Here is a 15,771-nt window from a genome sequence, read left to right as displayed (position 1 = left end):
GCTGTCCACAACGTCCAAATCCCCACCCATCGACTTCGAATTGAGCCAGTATGACGGCCGGCCCAAGCCGGAGGCAATGCTGACACCCTGATTCGAGACCGGAGTCTCTTGCATTGGTGACGTGCGCAATCTCCGCTGCGCCACCCAGCCGCACATCTTACCTATTATTATAATTGTTTTATCAAATTCTTTTTTTTTCTTCTCTTTTTTACATGGATAAAACTAAACATAACACATAATACAAGAATAATAATAATAATAATAATAATAATAATAATAATAATAATAATAATAATAATAATAATAATAATAATAATAATAAACAGAACAACACCAGACAATAATAATAATAACAATAACAATAATGTCAATAGAATGACAGTAGAACAACAAAAATAATAAACACAGAACCTAAATCTGCGTCCCCGAATAAATCCAGTTTGATCACAGTGTACCAGCACCGTCATATACTTATGTAGATGTCGGGCTAGTACTTTGGCAAACATTTTAAGATCGGCCCGAGAAGACTCAGGGGCCTATAGCAGCCACAGTCATTGGGGTCCTTGTCCTTTTTGAGTAGTAAAGAAAGAAAGAAAGAAAGAAATTAAAGCCATATTTACATCTCTCGAGAATCCCCCCTGTTCAATGGCACGTTTAATCATCTCGAGCAACAATGGGCCCAACTGGTCCCAGAATGCTAAGTATAATTCAGGTGGAATCCATTCCCAGCCGGGTGCCTTACCCCTCTGCATCTCAACAATTGTCTCTCTGAGTTCTATAAGGGTGATTGGTCTCCCCAATTCCCCGGACTCCTCCTTGGATAATTTTGGTATTTTAAGCCTGCCAATAAACTTTTCAAATTTGATCAAAGTTTGATCAAAGTTGACCTCTGAACTATACAGTTGTGAATAAAATTCTCTAAACATGTCATTGATCTTTTTTGAGTCAGTAGTAACTACTCCTTGTTGTGTCATGATTGAAGGGATATCCGAAAACGTATCATTTGCGCACATTTTCATTGCCGGTAAATGGCTGGTTCTAGAACCATGAAAGTAATAATTTTGTCTCGTCCTATGTATTAAAAACTCAGAGTGTTGTCTAAGTGTAACGGTTGTGACAACGTCACCTCAAACTTCGATGCCCAGAGGGAGATTCGAACACGGGTCTCCCACGCCGCGTGCAACAGCACAGACCGCTATAGGAAGAGCTCCTCCCCCTCAGAGCGATCCATTTCTTTCTGAGTTTAAAAGGTAGGCGATACTGCAACGTAGGCAAACGAGCCAGGGACACATAGAATGATCCGGATGATGGTTTAGAATGGGGATCAGAGGAAAAAGATCAAAGGATCTAAAAACGTATTATTACATGTTATATTACGTGTTTGGCCCGAATGAGTTAAAGTAGGATTGATTATGCGCCATAGGTCAGTGAGCCCAGTGTCATGGGCCCACATCCTAAGGGCATTAGAGGCTTGTTTTTGGTCATATGTTTCTGAGGAGCCGGATCTGTCAATCTTGGAGTCCCAGCATGCATTGAAATCATCACCCACTATGAAAGCATATTCATGAAGTTCTAACATAATTTTGGTGATTGTTTTGTAAAACTCTGCATCAAATGTATTAGGAGCATATAAGACGATTAGTGCTATTTTCCTGTGAGAATATTCAATCTTTGCCATTGTTAGGAAGGATGGCGTGGTCAAGGCTAGTCACCGTCTGGTCAGCTCTACGACGATTGTGCGTACTTTTTGTCATTGTGTTTATTTTTAGTACTTTTTTTATAGAAACTACACTGGCATGGATGAAATATGATCGCCAGTCACTGATAGACTTAAACTCCGGCTTGAAAGACGGGTTTAACAACACTTTTTGCCAAAACTGGCCACCGGAGATTCGACGAGACGACAACAACAGCAGAGACAATGGCAGTGCGATCAAACGGAAACACAGAGGACGCAGAAGCGGAATTAGGAAAAGACTGAAAAGTTCTCCTTTCGGCCGGCAATTCCCTCAATTCTGCTGGCAAACGTCCGTTCGCTGGAGAATAAGATGGACGATCTCCGTGCGAGGGTCCGCTTCGATCGAGACGTGAGAGATTGCAACATTATGTGTTTCACTGAGACATGGCTGAAGGCAACAACTCCAGATCACATCATCTCTCCGTCGGATTCCTTCTCCATCTTCCGAGTGGACCGTACAGAAGAGTCCGGTAAGAGCGTTGGAGGGGGACTCTGTCTTCTGACCAACAACAAATGGGTCAACCCGAAGGAAGTAAAGATACTCTCCCGTTCAAGCTCGCCGGACCTGGAACATCTGTCCATACAATGTCGCCCGTTTTACCTCTCCCGAGAATTCACCGCCATTATCATGACGGCAGTGTACATCCCACCACAAGCAAATACCGCCAGGGCCCTGGCGGATCTACAGGGACATCTAAACAAGCAACAGATCAAGCACCCAGATGCAGCAATGATCATAGCCGGCAACTTCAACCAGGCGAATCTGAAGAAGGTGATGCCAAACTTCTTTCAGCACATCGCTTGCACCACCAGGGGAGGAAATACGCTTGATCATTGTTACACCCCGTTTAGAACCGGTTACAAGGCAATACCAGCCCCCCCATTAGCTGGTTCAACAAGCGCATCGGATCACGACGACATCTTGCTTATCCCCGCATCTCTGTCGATATGCGGGGATAAATAAGCAAGATGTTGTCGTAAAGAAGTGGTCCGACCAATCAGAGGCCACGCTACAGGATGCACTCGATGACGTCATCTGGGGAATGCTTCAGGCGAGCTCCAGTGACGTCAGTGAGTTTGCTGATGTTGTTGTTAGCTTTATAGCAACGTTAGCTGACGGTTTTGTCCCCACGAAAAAGGTGCAGGTTTTCCCAAATCTCCTCTCCTGGAGCGGGCTGCTCGGACTCTGGCAGGAGCACTCATTCAAGGGTACTACGACTATGCTTGCACCTCATGGTACCAGATTCCTCCTGAGCAACGTCAGAAGGATCCGCCCCTTCCTGACAAAAGAAGCCACCCAACTCCTCGTCCAATCAACAGCCATCTCCCGCCTCGACTACTGCAACGCACTGCTAGCTGGCCTCCCGGCCTCTGCCACCAAGCCTCTTCAACTCATTCAAAACGCAGCGGCCCGCCTGATCTCAAACCTACCGAAGTCGGCCCATGCCACCCCACTTCTTAGGGACCTGCACTGGCTCCCCATTGCTGCACGTATCCGCTTCAAGGCCCTCGACCTAGCATACCGTGCCGCAAAGGGAACCGCTCCCGCCTACCTCCGGTCAATGGTCTCTAACTACACCCTCAAGACCCCTACACTCTGCATCTTCTGGCCGCCTCAGACCTACTCCTATCCAAGCTCCTATCCAAGCTATTCTCAGTCCTTGCCCCACAATGGTGGAATGAACTACCCACCCCAGTTAGGACAGCCGAATCCCGTCCAATCTTTCGCCGTCGACTAAAGACGCACTTCTTCAACCATTATCTGAAATAATAATAAAAAAAAAAAAAAATAAAATAAACCTAACCCTAACTAACCTTACTGTCATGCACTTGTCCTAATAAACTAACCTACACTGTAACACGCAACACTTTGATGAATATTGTTACTCAGCTGATAGAGTTGTACCCTTCCTGATGACCTGTCGTACAGAACCTGTAAGTCGCTTTGGATAAAAGCATCAGCTAAATGACTAAATGTAAATGTAAATGTACCAAAGCACCTCAAAGGTGCTAAAAACCAATTACAAACATCACAAAACAAACTGGTCAGACTACTGCTTGACCTTACTCCTAGAACCCACCTCACCCCTGCCCACTTTGACAACCTAGGATGGCTTAGAGTAGACGACAGAGTACAGCAACTTGCAATGGGCCTGGTCTACAAGATACACTGTCTACACCACTCAGGTACCCATGTACATGTCGAAATACTTCCCAAAGGTCAGTGAATACCACGACCACAACACCAGAGGGAGTTCCACAAATCATGTTCAACCCAGATTCGGCACAAACTAGGGACTAAACACGTTTCGCAACTATGCCACAACAATGTGGAACGCCCTACCCACAGCCGTAAAAAAAAATGTGAATCCCTACCCACATTCAAAACCGCTCTCAAAAGGGCGGTCAGGTGGCGTAGCGGAGATTGCGTTCGTCACCAACACCGGAGACGCTGGATTCGCATGTTCGAATCCAGCTCACAGCTCCGGCGTTGTCACCAGCTTGGCTGGCCATTCACACTAATACAATTGGCTGTATTAGAGGGTGGGAAAGCTGGCGGGGTGGGTCTGGGTCGTTGTAAACAGCGACTCCTACAGTTCGGTCGGGGCGCCTGCTGAGCGCGGATAGGATCTAAGGGGGGTAGTGTGATCCTTCCACACGTTACACCCTCTCAGTGAGAGTCCGCGCTGCCAGGTGAAAAGAAGCGGTTGATTGGCTAGACGTGTGTCGGAGGAAGCACGTGATAGCCTCCTCTCTCCCAGACCGACTGTGGGGGGTAAGTGCGCAGCGACCAGGAAGGGGATTTAGAATTGGCATAACGACTAACATTGGGATGGGAGAAAATCTGAGGAAAAAGGAGGGGGAAAAAGATCAAAAAAAGAAAAAACTCTCTCAAATTCGAAACTGGCCCCCGTAAATGTCCAAACCTCCCCTCCCACCCCCTCCTAATGTACAGTCTCCTCAGCATCATATGTATGAATGAATGAATGAAAACTTTATTTAACAGATTGCAGAATGGGTACAATACAGTATGGCTCAATACACAATTGTTAAGGGGATGCAGACCAGAGAAAGACGTTTGTCTTGTTTACATCAGGGTCCCCCATTTTCAATTCATATCGACATTTATGACATACACAACATACATGACATTTATGGCATAGGGACATACAGGTATTTAGTACTGATATATTTGTGACATAAACGGTATTCAAATATACAGTACTGTTACCCATAGATCCTGACAGAGTAGGCTATATACATATGATGGGGAGGGGACTGTACATTAGGAGGGGGTGGGTGGGTGGGAGAGAAATATACATACGGTGGGGTGGAGACTGTACATTTGGAGGGGGTGGGTGGGAGAGGAATATACATACGGCGGGGAGAGAATATATACATCGAATTGCAGCCTCCCGTAGGTGCTCTTTAAGAGTGGTTTTGAATGTGGGTAGGGATTCATTCCTTTACAGCTTTGGGTAGGGCGTTCCACATTAATGTGGCATAATTGCGAAACGTGTTTAGTCCCTTGTTTGAGCTGAATATATGTATATATTTTCTATTAGGATCTCTGGGTAACGGTACTGTATATTATTTGCATATCGTATATGTCACAAATGTAACAGTACTATATACCTGTATGTCATAATTGTCATGATGTCATGTATGTTGTGTATATAGAACAAAGCGGGGCTCGCAACTCACTTGATGCTCCAAGGTGTTTTAATTGACAAATAATAGCAGTAGATACAACGTTTCGACCGAGCCTTCTGGTATTTTTTTTTTTTTATCTACTTTTTTCTCCCATTTTCTATTTTTCTCCCATCCCAATTTTCGTATCGTCCAATTCTACCCTCCCCTGTCTCGAACGCTGTTAGGCCATGCCTCCCACAAGCCGGCTGCAATGTGGACGAAGCCTTACATCACGTGTCCCCTCCGGTACTCGAGGAAGCAGCCGTCGCATCTTTTCACCTGCACAGTGCGATCTCTCAGTGGCGGGGTCTGCGTGGGAGGGACACGCCGCCCCCATCGCTTCCTGATTCTGCTGCGCAGGCCCACCAACCGACCTGTAGGAGTCGCTGTCCACAACGTCCGATCCCCACCCATCAGCTTTCCCACCCCTAACACTGCCAATTGTGTTAGTATGAACGACCAGCCAAGCTGATAGCAATGCGGAGAGCTGGGCTCGAACCCAGCGTCTCCTGCATTGGTGGCGAGCTCCTTGCCCACTACACCACCTAGCCGCCCGCCTTCTGGTCTTTTTCAAGTATGAACACAACACAAAATTACATCTTTTTTATACAGGAGATTAAATAGATTAGATATCAGCCCCACCTGGTGATCAGGGGCTGTCCCAAGACTTATTTATACATTTTATACATGATTTAGTTACAATTTATCTTTTACATTTGACATTTTTTAGAAGGAGATTTTTTTGAGAAATATTACGTATATTAAACACAGGAGTATTAGACATAATTTAAAGATAGGCAGCAGTGTGTAAGGTACTTTCTTTGGACCCGATCCGGGTCCTAGCCACTGCAAACACAAACAAAAACAAAAAGGAAAAAACAAAGTCTATCTATTGACAGAGTTCTGGAGTAGGTTAAGTGAGGGGTGAGTCCAGGGGGGGGGGGGGGGGGGGCTGTCACCGTGGTACAGAGTTCAGTAAGGTGATAGTTGAGGGAAAGAAGCTCTTCCTGCGCCTGCTGGTCCTGGATCTGAGATTTCTATAGCGCCTCCCAGAGTGGAGGAGGGTACTGGTGATGCATTGGGCGGTTTTCACCACCCTCTGAAGTGCTTTCTGGTCCGAGGCAGAGCAGTTGCCATACCAGGCTGTGATGCAGTTAGTGAATTATGCTTTCTTTGGAGCATCGGTAGAAGTTCACCATAATCTGAGGAGAGTGGGTTTCCTCAGTCTCTTCAGGAAGAAGAGACGCTGGCGAGCTTTCTTGACCAGGGCCGAGGTGTTGAGGGTCCAAGAGAGATCCCCGGAAATGTGGACCCCCAGGAATTTGAAGCTGGAGACACGATCACATCTCAACAGACTGTGTTTTGAGTACACTTCCTTCAGTTTTTACTGGTACATTAGTCTGTTGATTGGCAGGTCAATAGATTGGCAAACCATTTGCCTTATGTTTTATTAGAATTGGGACAATATTATATTAAAACCTTTACTTAGACATTTATTACTGGCCCATTACAGTAGAACCCATGGATAGGGGCATATCATTACATTGTGTATGGAACCAATATATATTGGAATTATGCAGATTAGAGCAACACTTGACACAAGATAAGTGTCTATGACTGAAAAAGGCCCCAGTTTCTCTGTTCCTAATTTTTAACCTGTGCCGTTATATAGCTGCACAATGTTTTAGAGTGACTATGTCATTTATGTGAATTGTGTAATACAAATAAGTTAGACGGAACTGTAAGCAAACATGCATGAAACTATAAGAATTATGATTAGGCCTAATAATTTGATTTTTGAGGGATTCTTAACTGATCAACCTATTAAAATAAATGCAAATGACCTTAAAATGTATCATGACAATAATTATGCACTGGAGACACCCAGTTTCACACTGAAACACTTAATGCCATGTTGTGCTACAGGCTTATTTATTTGGAAAGGTTTCTTGTCTTACTGTTTATTAATATGGCAATGATTCTGTATCTAAGCATTGAAATCAAAACAGTGTCAGTATTTTGGCACTGCACACTTACTGTTTACCTGAATGCCGTATTACATTACTTCAGAGGGACTAGTAATGCTAGCTACCAGTTTAGTTGGTCTACCATGTCATGTCTTGACGTTCGTTCTAGAGCCTCGTGATATTGGTAAACCTAACATTACGTTGCGGTCTTTCACTTGATTAGCACCCGCGTAGACCAATTAGTAACAGACATTTTTTGAGCCGAACCAATAGGACTCTCGGGATTTTTCTCAGGGGGCGGACTTTCTGAGAAACAGTGCGTAGTGGGTTAGGTTGTTAGAAAGTTAATGGCTGGGGGAAAGAGATCCTCCTCAACCCTCGCTTCGGGAGAGTTTCTGGATTCCCTGAAGTAAAAACACGCAAATATTCCACAAGAAAGAGCCCACAACGGACGTTTAAGTAAACAACAAGCTCATTTAATATACGGTATCGTGAATATAAGTATGCAGGATGCAGTAGCCGGGACGGCAATGCTGACGGACGGCTTCGAGGACGAGATTGACTCGGTGACTCCTCGCTCCCCGGCGGTAGGAGGGATGATGGGGGTAGGAGCGACACCAGGAGCAGCGGGACTCGGGGGCATTGGGATCGGTCTGGGCGGAGGAAAGAAAGTACGTTTGTTCGGTGAGCCCGGTGGGCCAGGAACAGAAAGACTGGATTTCAAACTAGCTGCAGCAGCCGTCCTTTCGTCTGGTCCAGGATCCGGCAGCGACGAAGACGAGGTCTCAGAGGTAGCTACGTTATAGCTAAGCTGGCTAACCAGAGCTAGCCAACATTCCTCTCCTTTGCAAAGAGCTGGTGGCTACTAGCTAAGCTAACTAGCTTAGCGAGTTAGCTATAGCTATTGGCAGCCAACCACCCCCTCCCAGCCAGGCCGATGAAATTACGCCAAAAAATCAACCACCAGTTTATTCAAGATGGGTCTCTTGACAACTCCGATGCTTATGGGTTCTTTTGACCACGGGGATATTGTTGTAAAAGACGTCAACAAATGTTCAGGGTAAACCCGTTGGAAATGTTTTATTTATGCGGCGTAGGCTGTGACCAGGGCCTAGTTCGGGTGGAAGAAGCAGCGACGATGGCCTCGTCAGTGCTGCTGTCGTCTCTCTCTCGCACTCTCTCTGTGCAACACAACACGCACATCACACAACTTTGCAGCTCAGCTCACGAATAGCTGGCTATAGCCAGAGCAAAATGTTGAGATGCCCTGTAAACCTACCGACTAACTACTAACATGGTCAGCTAACTATAGCTGCCATTTCATAGTACAGTGGTGCAATTACGTCACCTTTCAAAATTATGTAAATTAAATCCGACTGTCCTTCAACTTAATAACTCTTAAAAGACACGTTTTCGAACCAGTCAATGCTAAGTTTCCGGTGATCAGTTCGGCAAGACTATGGGGGACATGGTTCAACTAAATCATGGCAACATCTATAGCAACTTGTCACAATGATAGCAGCCAGAGTCCCTGCTGCTGAGAAGTGGCCAACTTTCCATGTGCTGGCAGTCAGTCCCACACAACAGGGACAGGTATGATCATGGCATCCATCAGATGATGTACGCGTGCTGTCGCTTCTTGAAGCATTGATAATACAACGTATTCTTTCTATGGTACAAAAATGATTCCCATTTCAGACGAGTCACTCAACACACATACTATTTATCCAAGATGTTGCTGGCTGAGAAAGGTGTCAACAAACCCACACATGTCAAAGAATTGCATAAAGTGATCAGATATAGTCACAGGCATACTGCTAATAATATCATGTAATCTTGGCTATGTTTTCCCACAGTCTCAGAGCTCTAACTTTAAAGGCATGATGATGCCCTCTCACTCAGACGATTGTCATGTAATTGAGTTCACCAGATCATATGACAGTGTCTCGCACAGGAGTGAAACATGCAATTGAGCTCGATTGTAAATATTTGCGATAGGCTCAAATTTAGGGCTCAATCAAATTGTAATCTCAGTTTAATTTTAACCTAAATGAATAGACCATGGACAGATTCACCTGCATTGAAAGGTGATGCAACATGTACAACCAAAAGTGGTTTCTGTTCGTACATGCATGTGTCAGGGATTGATGGGTACGTAGTATGTTTGCCACTTATTTACTGCTACCTGTTGAACCACTCGTTTCCTCCCCTATGACACATTGAATTTGGCAACTGGAGAAGGTGTGCGATATGTGTTTTGTTAAAAGTGGACGTGCAAGAAAGCTTAGCCTCTTGTTGTTAGCTTACTCTTGGGTCAATACAGTATGCTGTGTAGCAGCCGAGGATGAAAGTGTCCGGGGGTTTGAAAATGATCGACTATCACGTGATTAGATTTGATCTAATGTAAATTTATTCTTTCAGTAGCATGTTGTTTTCTCTGTTGCAAAGGCCTAGAAGGTCTGCCTGAAAAAGCGAGGGTTTGTTGTGGCTGATTAGCCCAGTGAAGAGCTCACTGCTCTGGGCAGTAGCTAAAATCTGAGCCCCTGGATTAAGCAGATGCCATTCTAGGCCTTTCCAACTCTCTGGATACAAACAGTCTGGGAACTGTAGTTCATTAATTGTGAAGACTGTTATGTCCATTGTTGTTTATAAAAGCCTTTGTAGAACTACATCCCCCATGGGTCATTGTGCTCTACATTCCTATCGTATAGCTACATTCCTCCACATTGCTGTGTGCCGCCGACTCCCTCCAGCATTTGCTCACTGGGCCTGGCCTCACTAAAAGCCTGCTGCAGCTTATAGAGGCAAAAGGGCTGAGTTTTTTTTAGTCTCCTCTTTTTTACTTTGGCCTTTTTGCTTGATCATCCAATTACGCTACTATGACTGAATAAGATCACTTCAGCATGTCTTGGTGCCCTTATTTTATTGTTGGTTCGCAATAAAATAATAAAAACGTAATAAAATGTTCTAAGGAAGAATTTAGACCTAATTAATTCTATTAGTTAGACCTATTTTCAGAATGACTAGGCTATATGCCATCATGTTGTCATCCCCTGTATGCCTACTGTATGTGCTTGGCCTACTAAGACAGTATAGGTGAAAGGATCCAGGACAGCCCAGGCTGTGTGTCATACACACATGCACGCATAAGACCCTCTCTGGCATTGACCTTGGGGCTGAGTGTAGTCACTAGCTGTGAAGCTGCACAAAGTGGCCAGAGCTGTATGTACAGTACTAACTACACTGGTACTTTCCCCTGTATCCAAACCTTAGATGTGGGTCAACACACCCGGGTGCCAATACATTTTCACCTCTTGACGTGGATCAACACGCTATTCCTATACATTCGTTCCATCCTCTGTGGAAAGGAGGGGGTCTGATGCCCCCTTATTTATGAATAAATAAAAAATCTGACCCTTACACCACCTTTTTTAATGGCATATTAATTTCACTGTTGTTTAAACTACCCCTATGCTTCTGGTGTCGGCATAGTGGCAGTGTTTTGAATATATATTTGATTAGTGTCCTAGGAGGTCAGCAAGGTAGGCTTCAGACTTGGTGTTTCAGCCGTGGCAACGCAAAATGTAGCTTCTGAACGTTTCACATGCTATATTTTACACACACCTTTTTGTAGACGGCCATTACACCACTGATATAGTAATATTTCACGGAAAACAAATGCCTAAATCTACTTTAGTAACATAATAATTAATGATGTACACGGTAGAACCGCCGGGAAGGATTTTCAAAACATATTTGAAAAGCCTGTATTGCACTGGGCCCAGGCTTAGGCGTGCAACCTGGTGTATTAACCTCCCCATGTGGGCCGGCGTTCAATTCTCCACCGCAGGTCCTTTTTGTTCCGCGATTGCTCTGTCCATCTATTCCTGTCTGCTTTCCCTTTGTTGAGAGAAATGTAATATTGCGAGAAGAAGGGCATAGTACTGCTCACAGGGAAAACAGGAACAAGCGCAAATATTAGAAAATCATCTCCTGCTGGATGCATCAAGAAATTAAAGCCCAGTTGGTGAAAACATTTTCATGTTGACACTTTTGTCGCTTGGTGCGGCTGGGTAGTGTCTAAGCACTCGTAGGTACCCGGGTTCAACACAAAGCGGTGGTCGCGGGTGGGAAGCCGGCGGGGGGGTGAGTCCTGGTCGTTGCAACAGCGACTCCTACTGGTCGGTCAGGGCACCTGTTCGCCAGGGAGGATCTGGGGGAGATGCCATGAACCTCCCAGTGGAACTCGTAGCTGTCGGGAGAAAAGAAGCAGCTGGCAACTCCACATGTATTGGAGGAGTCATGTGGTGCTCTGCACCCTCCCCTGACTGACGGTAGGCCAGTGCAATGACCAGGAAGCCTATTGCTTATTAACAGCGGAGCAGTGCTGCCGTTGCTTCCGCGTTTTCCCTGATTGGCTGCAACACGCCCCGCGGCAACCGCAGAGCGGAGCGGCAGAGCTTGCGGCATTATGTAGCCCTAATCCGCCATGATTTTCATTCGAAGCTCAGCTCACCTGGCAGCGCAGCGGTCCTGCGGTCCGTTGGTGACTAGTTCGAATCCCATCAATTTTTTTTTTAACATGTATTCTTTCGCCGGTTAAGGTTAGGCATGGTTAAGGTTATGGTTAAGGTTAGGCATTGTTTCGGAGTTGGTTAAGGTTAGAACGGTTAAGTTTAGGCGCTGTTAAGGAGCTGGTTAAGGTTAGAGTTTGTCTTAGAGAATGGCAATATTCTTTCTATGGTTAAGGTTAGGCATTGTTTCGGAGTTGGTTAAGGTTAGAAGGGTTAAGTTTAGGCGCTGTTAAGGAGCTGGTTAAGGTTAGCGTTTGTCTTAGAGAATGGCAATAGACAGCCTATTTCCGCACTGCCGCTCTTTCGCGCTGCCGCGGTCACATGGTCACATTCTTGCACTGCTCCGCTGTTAAAAAGCAACACGCGACCAGGAAAGGAATTGGTATAAAATTGGGGATATATGGGAGAAAAGTAAAAGGCTAAACTTTTTTTTGGCTTATATTTTGGCTAAAACTGCTCCCCAAAATGCCTCTGATTTCAAATTATGTGTAGACGTACGTACATATGATCATGATTGAATAATTTCAAAGCATAACGTTTTCAAGTCAGTAAGCCCCCTTTCCCTAGCTCTCTTGATTGTGAAGCGACCTTGGGTTTCCTGAAAGGCGCTATAGAAATTGATTTATTATGGTGTTAGTAGGAACATTTATACAAGGTTAATGTCCCAAGAAATCAACAACTTATGGTTTCATAGAACGGGCATAATGAAATTAATATCTATAAGTAGGAGAATTGAGATTAAAAGGGGAAACGAATCGATTCACAAATTTCAGAACGTTTTTTCTTTATTTTTAATTTTTTAAACATAAGTTTTTATTAATTTTTTTCAACAACATACATAGACAACATTCATAGACAATACATTTCAACATCTCAACAGTACATGCATATAAAACAAATAGACAAAAAATGAGTAAAGAAAAAGTGTGGCATGGGTCCTTCGGTCCATTCTATATTTCCATTATTTATTTACATTTTCATTCATTTCCTTGTATCCTTTTCAAACCTCTGATGTCGTTAACTTCCCCTCCTGTATTCTTCCCATTTTCCCCATTTCCATTAAAACTTTTTTCTTGCAGCCTCAGCAGATGTGTGATTCTCTCCATTTCCTGTATCCCCTCTACCAACTCTATCCATTGATCCTTTGTCGGCACTTCTACCTTGTACCACAGTTTAGTTAGAGCTTTTTTGGCTGCCACTATCAATATCTTAATCAAGTATTTGTCTTCCCCTTGGATTCCTTCTTGTGACAGATTCCCCGTTTTTTCTTTTCACTTTTAAATTCGATATGGTTTCAACTTTCTCATGACCACATAACTATAAATCATTAGCTCGCTAAATCCTACGGATTGCCAACATTAGCTAGGCAGAAAGACCAAAGTTAACAACGATCTAGAATCTAATCTTATCGAATTGGTGAGATAGATAATCGTGATTTGTGACATCGATTTTTTAATCGAAAAGCGACCCCAAAAATTGGAAACGCGCACGTAAGAGCCCCACCCTTATGTATCCATGTGAGAAACATTTGACATTAACTTAATTTCCAGAGGCATCCAAATATAAATCATGAATAATTTGATTGTTCAGTGGGGGACGTCTTCTAGCTATATCTCCAAAATGTTAATGTCTCTCCTTCCTCTGGTCTGTCTCTCCTCTTCCCCTCGCTCTCCCGTCAGGTGGAGTCGTTTATCTTGGACCAGGAGGACCTGGACAACCCCATCATGAAGACGGCGTCGGAGCTGCTGCTGTCCAGCGCCACCGACGGAGTGGACCTGAGGAAGGTCGACCCAGAGACGCAGGCTCGCCTTGAAGCTCTGCTCGAGGCCGCAGGTACGAATCCCTCTCAGACAGCTAACGTCCCGCGTCCACAACTTCAAACCGGAACCTCATTTGATCCCACTGGCGCTACTCTACGCTCCATCCGGCTGCCGTTGTTTTACTACATCTAGAAATCAACCTACAATCAATTACATTAGCCTACTGCCTCCGCTCTTCCTGTTTGACGCCATCATTAACCAATATGTTTTTAATTTTTTTTTAATTATCTTTTTCCCCCTCCTTTTTTCCGATTTTCTCCCATCCCACTGTTAGTCGTTATGCCAATTCCCAACCCCCTTCCTGGTTGTTGCGCATCCCCCCCTACTGTTGGTCCGGGAGGCCGGAGACTGTCACATGTTTTCCTCCAACACATGTGCAGCCAGCCAGCAGCCAGCCTGGCCGCGCAGATTCTCACCGGGAGAGTGTAACGTGTGGAAGGTCACACTACCTTTCTCCAGATCCTACCCTCGCTGTGCAGGCGCCCCGACCGAACTGTAGGGGTCGCTGTCCACAACGCCCAGGACCCACCCACGGCTTCCCTCCCCCTAACTCAGCCAAACGAGTTAGTATAGCGATCAGCCCAAGCCAAGGCAATGCTGACTCTCCGGGAGTCGAGACCGCAACCTCTTGCATTGGTGATGAGCACAATCTCCGCTACGCCACCTGACCGCCGCATTAACCAATATGTTGATTAAGACACTAACACGTCCTCCTTGGCGTATTACTAGGGCTGCCCTTTCTTTGTTGACGAGTCCAAATTACCCTTTTTAAACAAAGTGTCGGCGGCGTTTTGCCAGCGGTTTGAGTCATCGTAGCTTGTGCGTACGGGCACAGCAAGTCTGGATAGTCGGAACATTGAGACGACCAAAGGAGTGATCGGAGCTTGCCACAATTACCTTGTCATCGCCGTCTTCGTCGTAATTGTAATAATATCCATGCCCTGAGGCCTCGTTTATAACCGGTGCATACGCACAAAACCCGGCTTGAACGATGCATAAGCAGAAGTTGGGATTTATATATAATATATACCGTACTTTTCGGACTATAAGCCGCGGCTTTTTTCCCCATTTTTCGACCCTGCGGCTTATATAACGGTGCGGCTTATATGTGGACCAAACCCGAAAATATAGCTTTTTTTTACTGCATTGAAATGTTATTTATCTGTTCCCTTATTTGCTAAACTTAATACAACTTGTAAATGAGTTAATTCTTGTTATTTGTCCGACAGTATTGTGACAATCCCCTCTGTGCACGAACCCTTACATATGGTAATTAAACATTAAAACACCTGCGGCTTATAGTCCAGTGCGGCTTATATATGTACACATCATTCAATTTAGCTGCTGCGGCTTATAGTCAGGTGCGGCTTATAGTGCGAAAAGTACGGTACATATAAAAATAAACTTGATGTGAGTGTGCTTACCGCCAATGCCATGCAGACTTTACACCATGTGTACTTGGTTTGGAGGGATTGGGAAATAGCGATGGGAATGGTAAAGCTAGACTAATGTAGAAAATTTATTATATACAATGTCATATATATGTGTACATTACTGTAGGCATACCTATGATTGACCAACTTTAGAATGGCGTATAAATAAATAAAAATTATAATAATGGAAATCAACCAGTAACTGAATGGGAGAACATGTCTCGGTCTGGTGCTCTTTAACCCTGACTGTCATATAATCTGCCTACTTGAGATTTTATTTTATTCGTTATTATGTTGTTTCAATGTTCTTGCATGTACTCCGTTTGTGCATGTCCATTACTCTTAATAGATATTCCTCAAACTCGCAAATTTATTGCAACTATAATCATCATTATGGTGGATTATGTTTGTGTGTAATGATGCACAATGACTGCTTTGGCACTGTTGGAAGACTGTTGCAGAGTTTGTTGAGAAAGTGAATTGAATTGGATGTTCTGGCCCTTGATGATGATGGTGTGCATTTATGACTGTCAAGGATGTAATTAA

General features: G+C 44.5%; 1 protein-coding gene across 11 annotated transcripts in view; it reads left to right on the top strand.

Annotated features, from left to right (window-relative positions):
* The first annotated feature begins 7,754 nt into the window (after positions 1 to 7,754).
* Positions 7,755 to 15,771, top strand: part of ankhd1 (ankyrin repeat and KH domain containing 1) — a 95,831-nt gene continuing 87,814 nt past the window's right edge. For all 11 annotated transcript variants that reach the window (XM_084332219.1, XM_084332215.1, XM_084332214.1 and 8 more), the window contains exons 1-2: positions 7,755 to 8,189; positions 13,652 to 13,805. In XM_084332219.1, the coding sequence (XP_084188345.1) occupies positions 7,902 to 8,189; positions 13,652 to 13,805 (442 nt within the window). In that variant the 5' untranslated portion in view covers positions 7,755 to 7,901. The remainder of the gene's footprint in view (positions 8,190 to 13,651; positions 13,806 to 15,771) is intronic.

Source organism: Notolepis coatsorum (genome assembly GCF_963971535.1).
Source record: "Notolepis coatsorum genome assembly, chromosome: 16".
In the NCBI taxonomy this organism is placed as follows: Eukaryota; Metazoa; Chordata; class Actinopteri; order Aulopiformes; family Paralepididae; genus Notolepis; species Notolepis coatsorum.
This window is presented reverse-complemented; position numbering and strand designations above follow the sequence as displayed.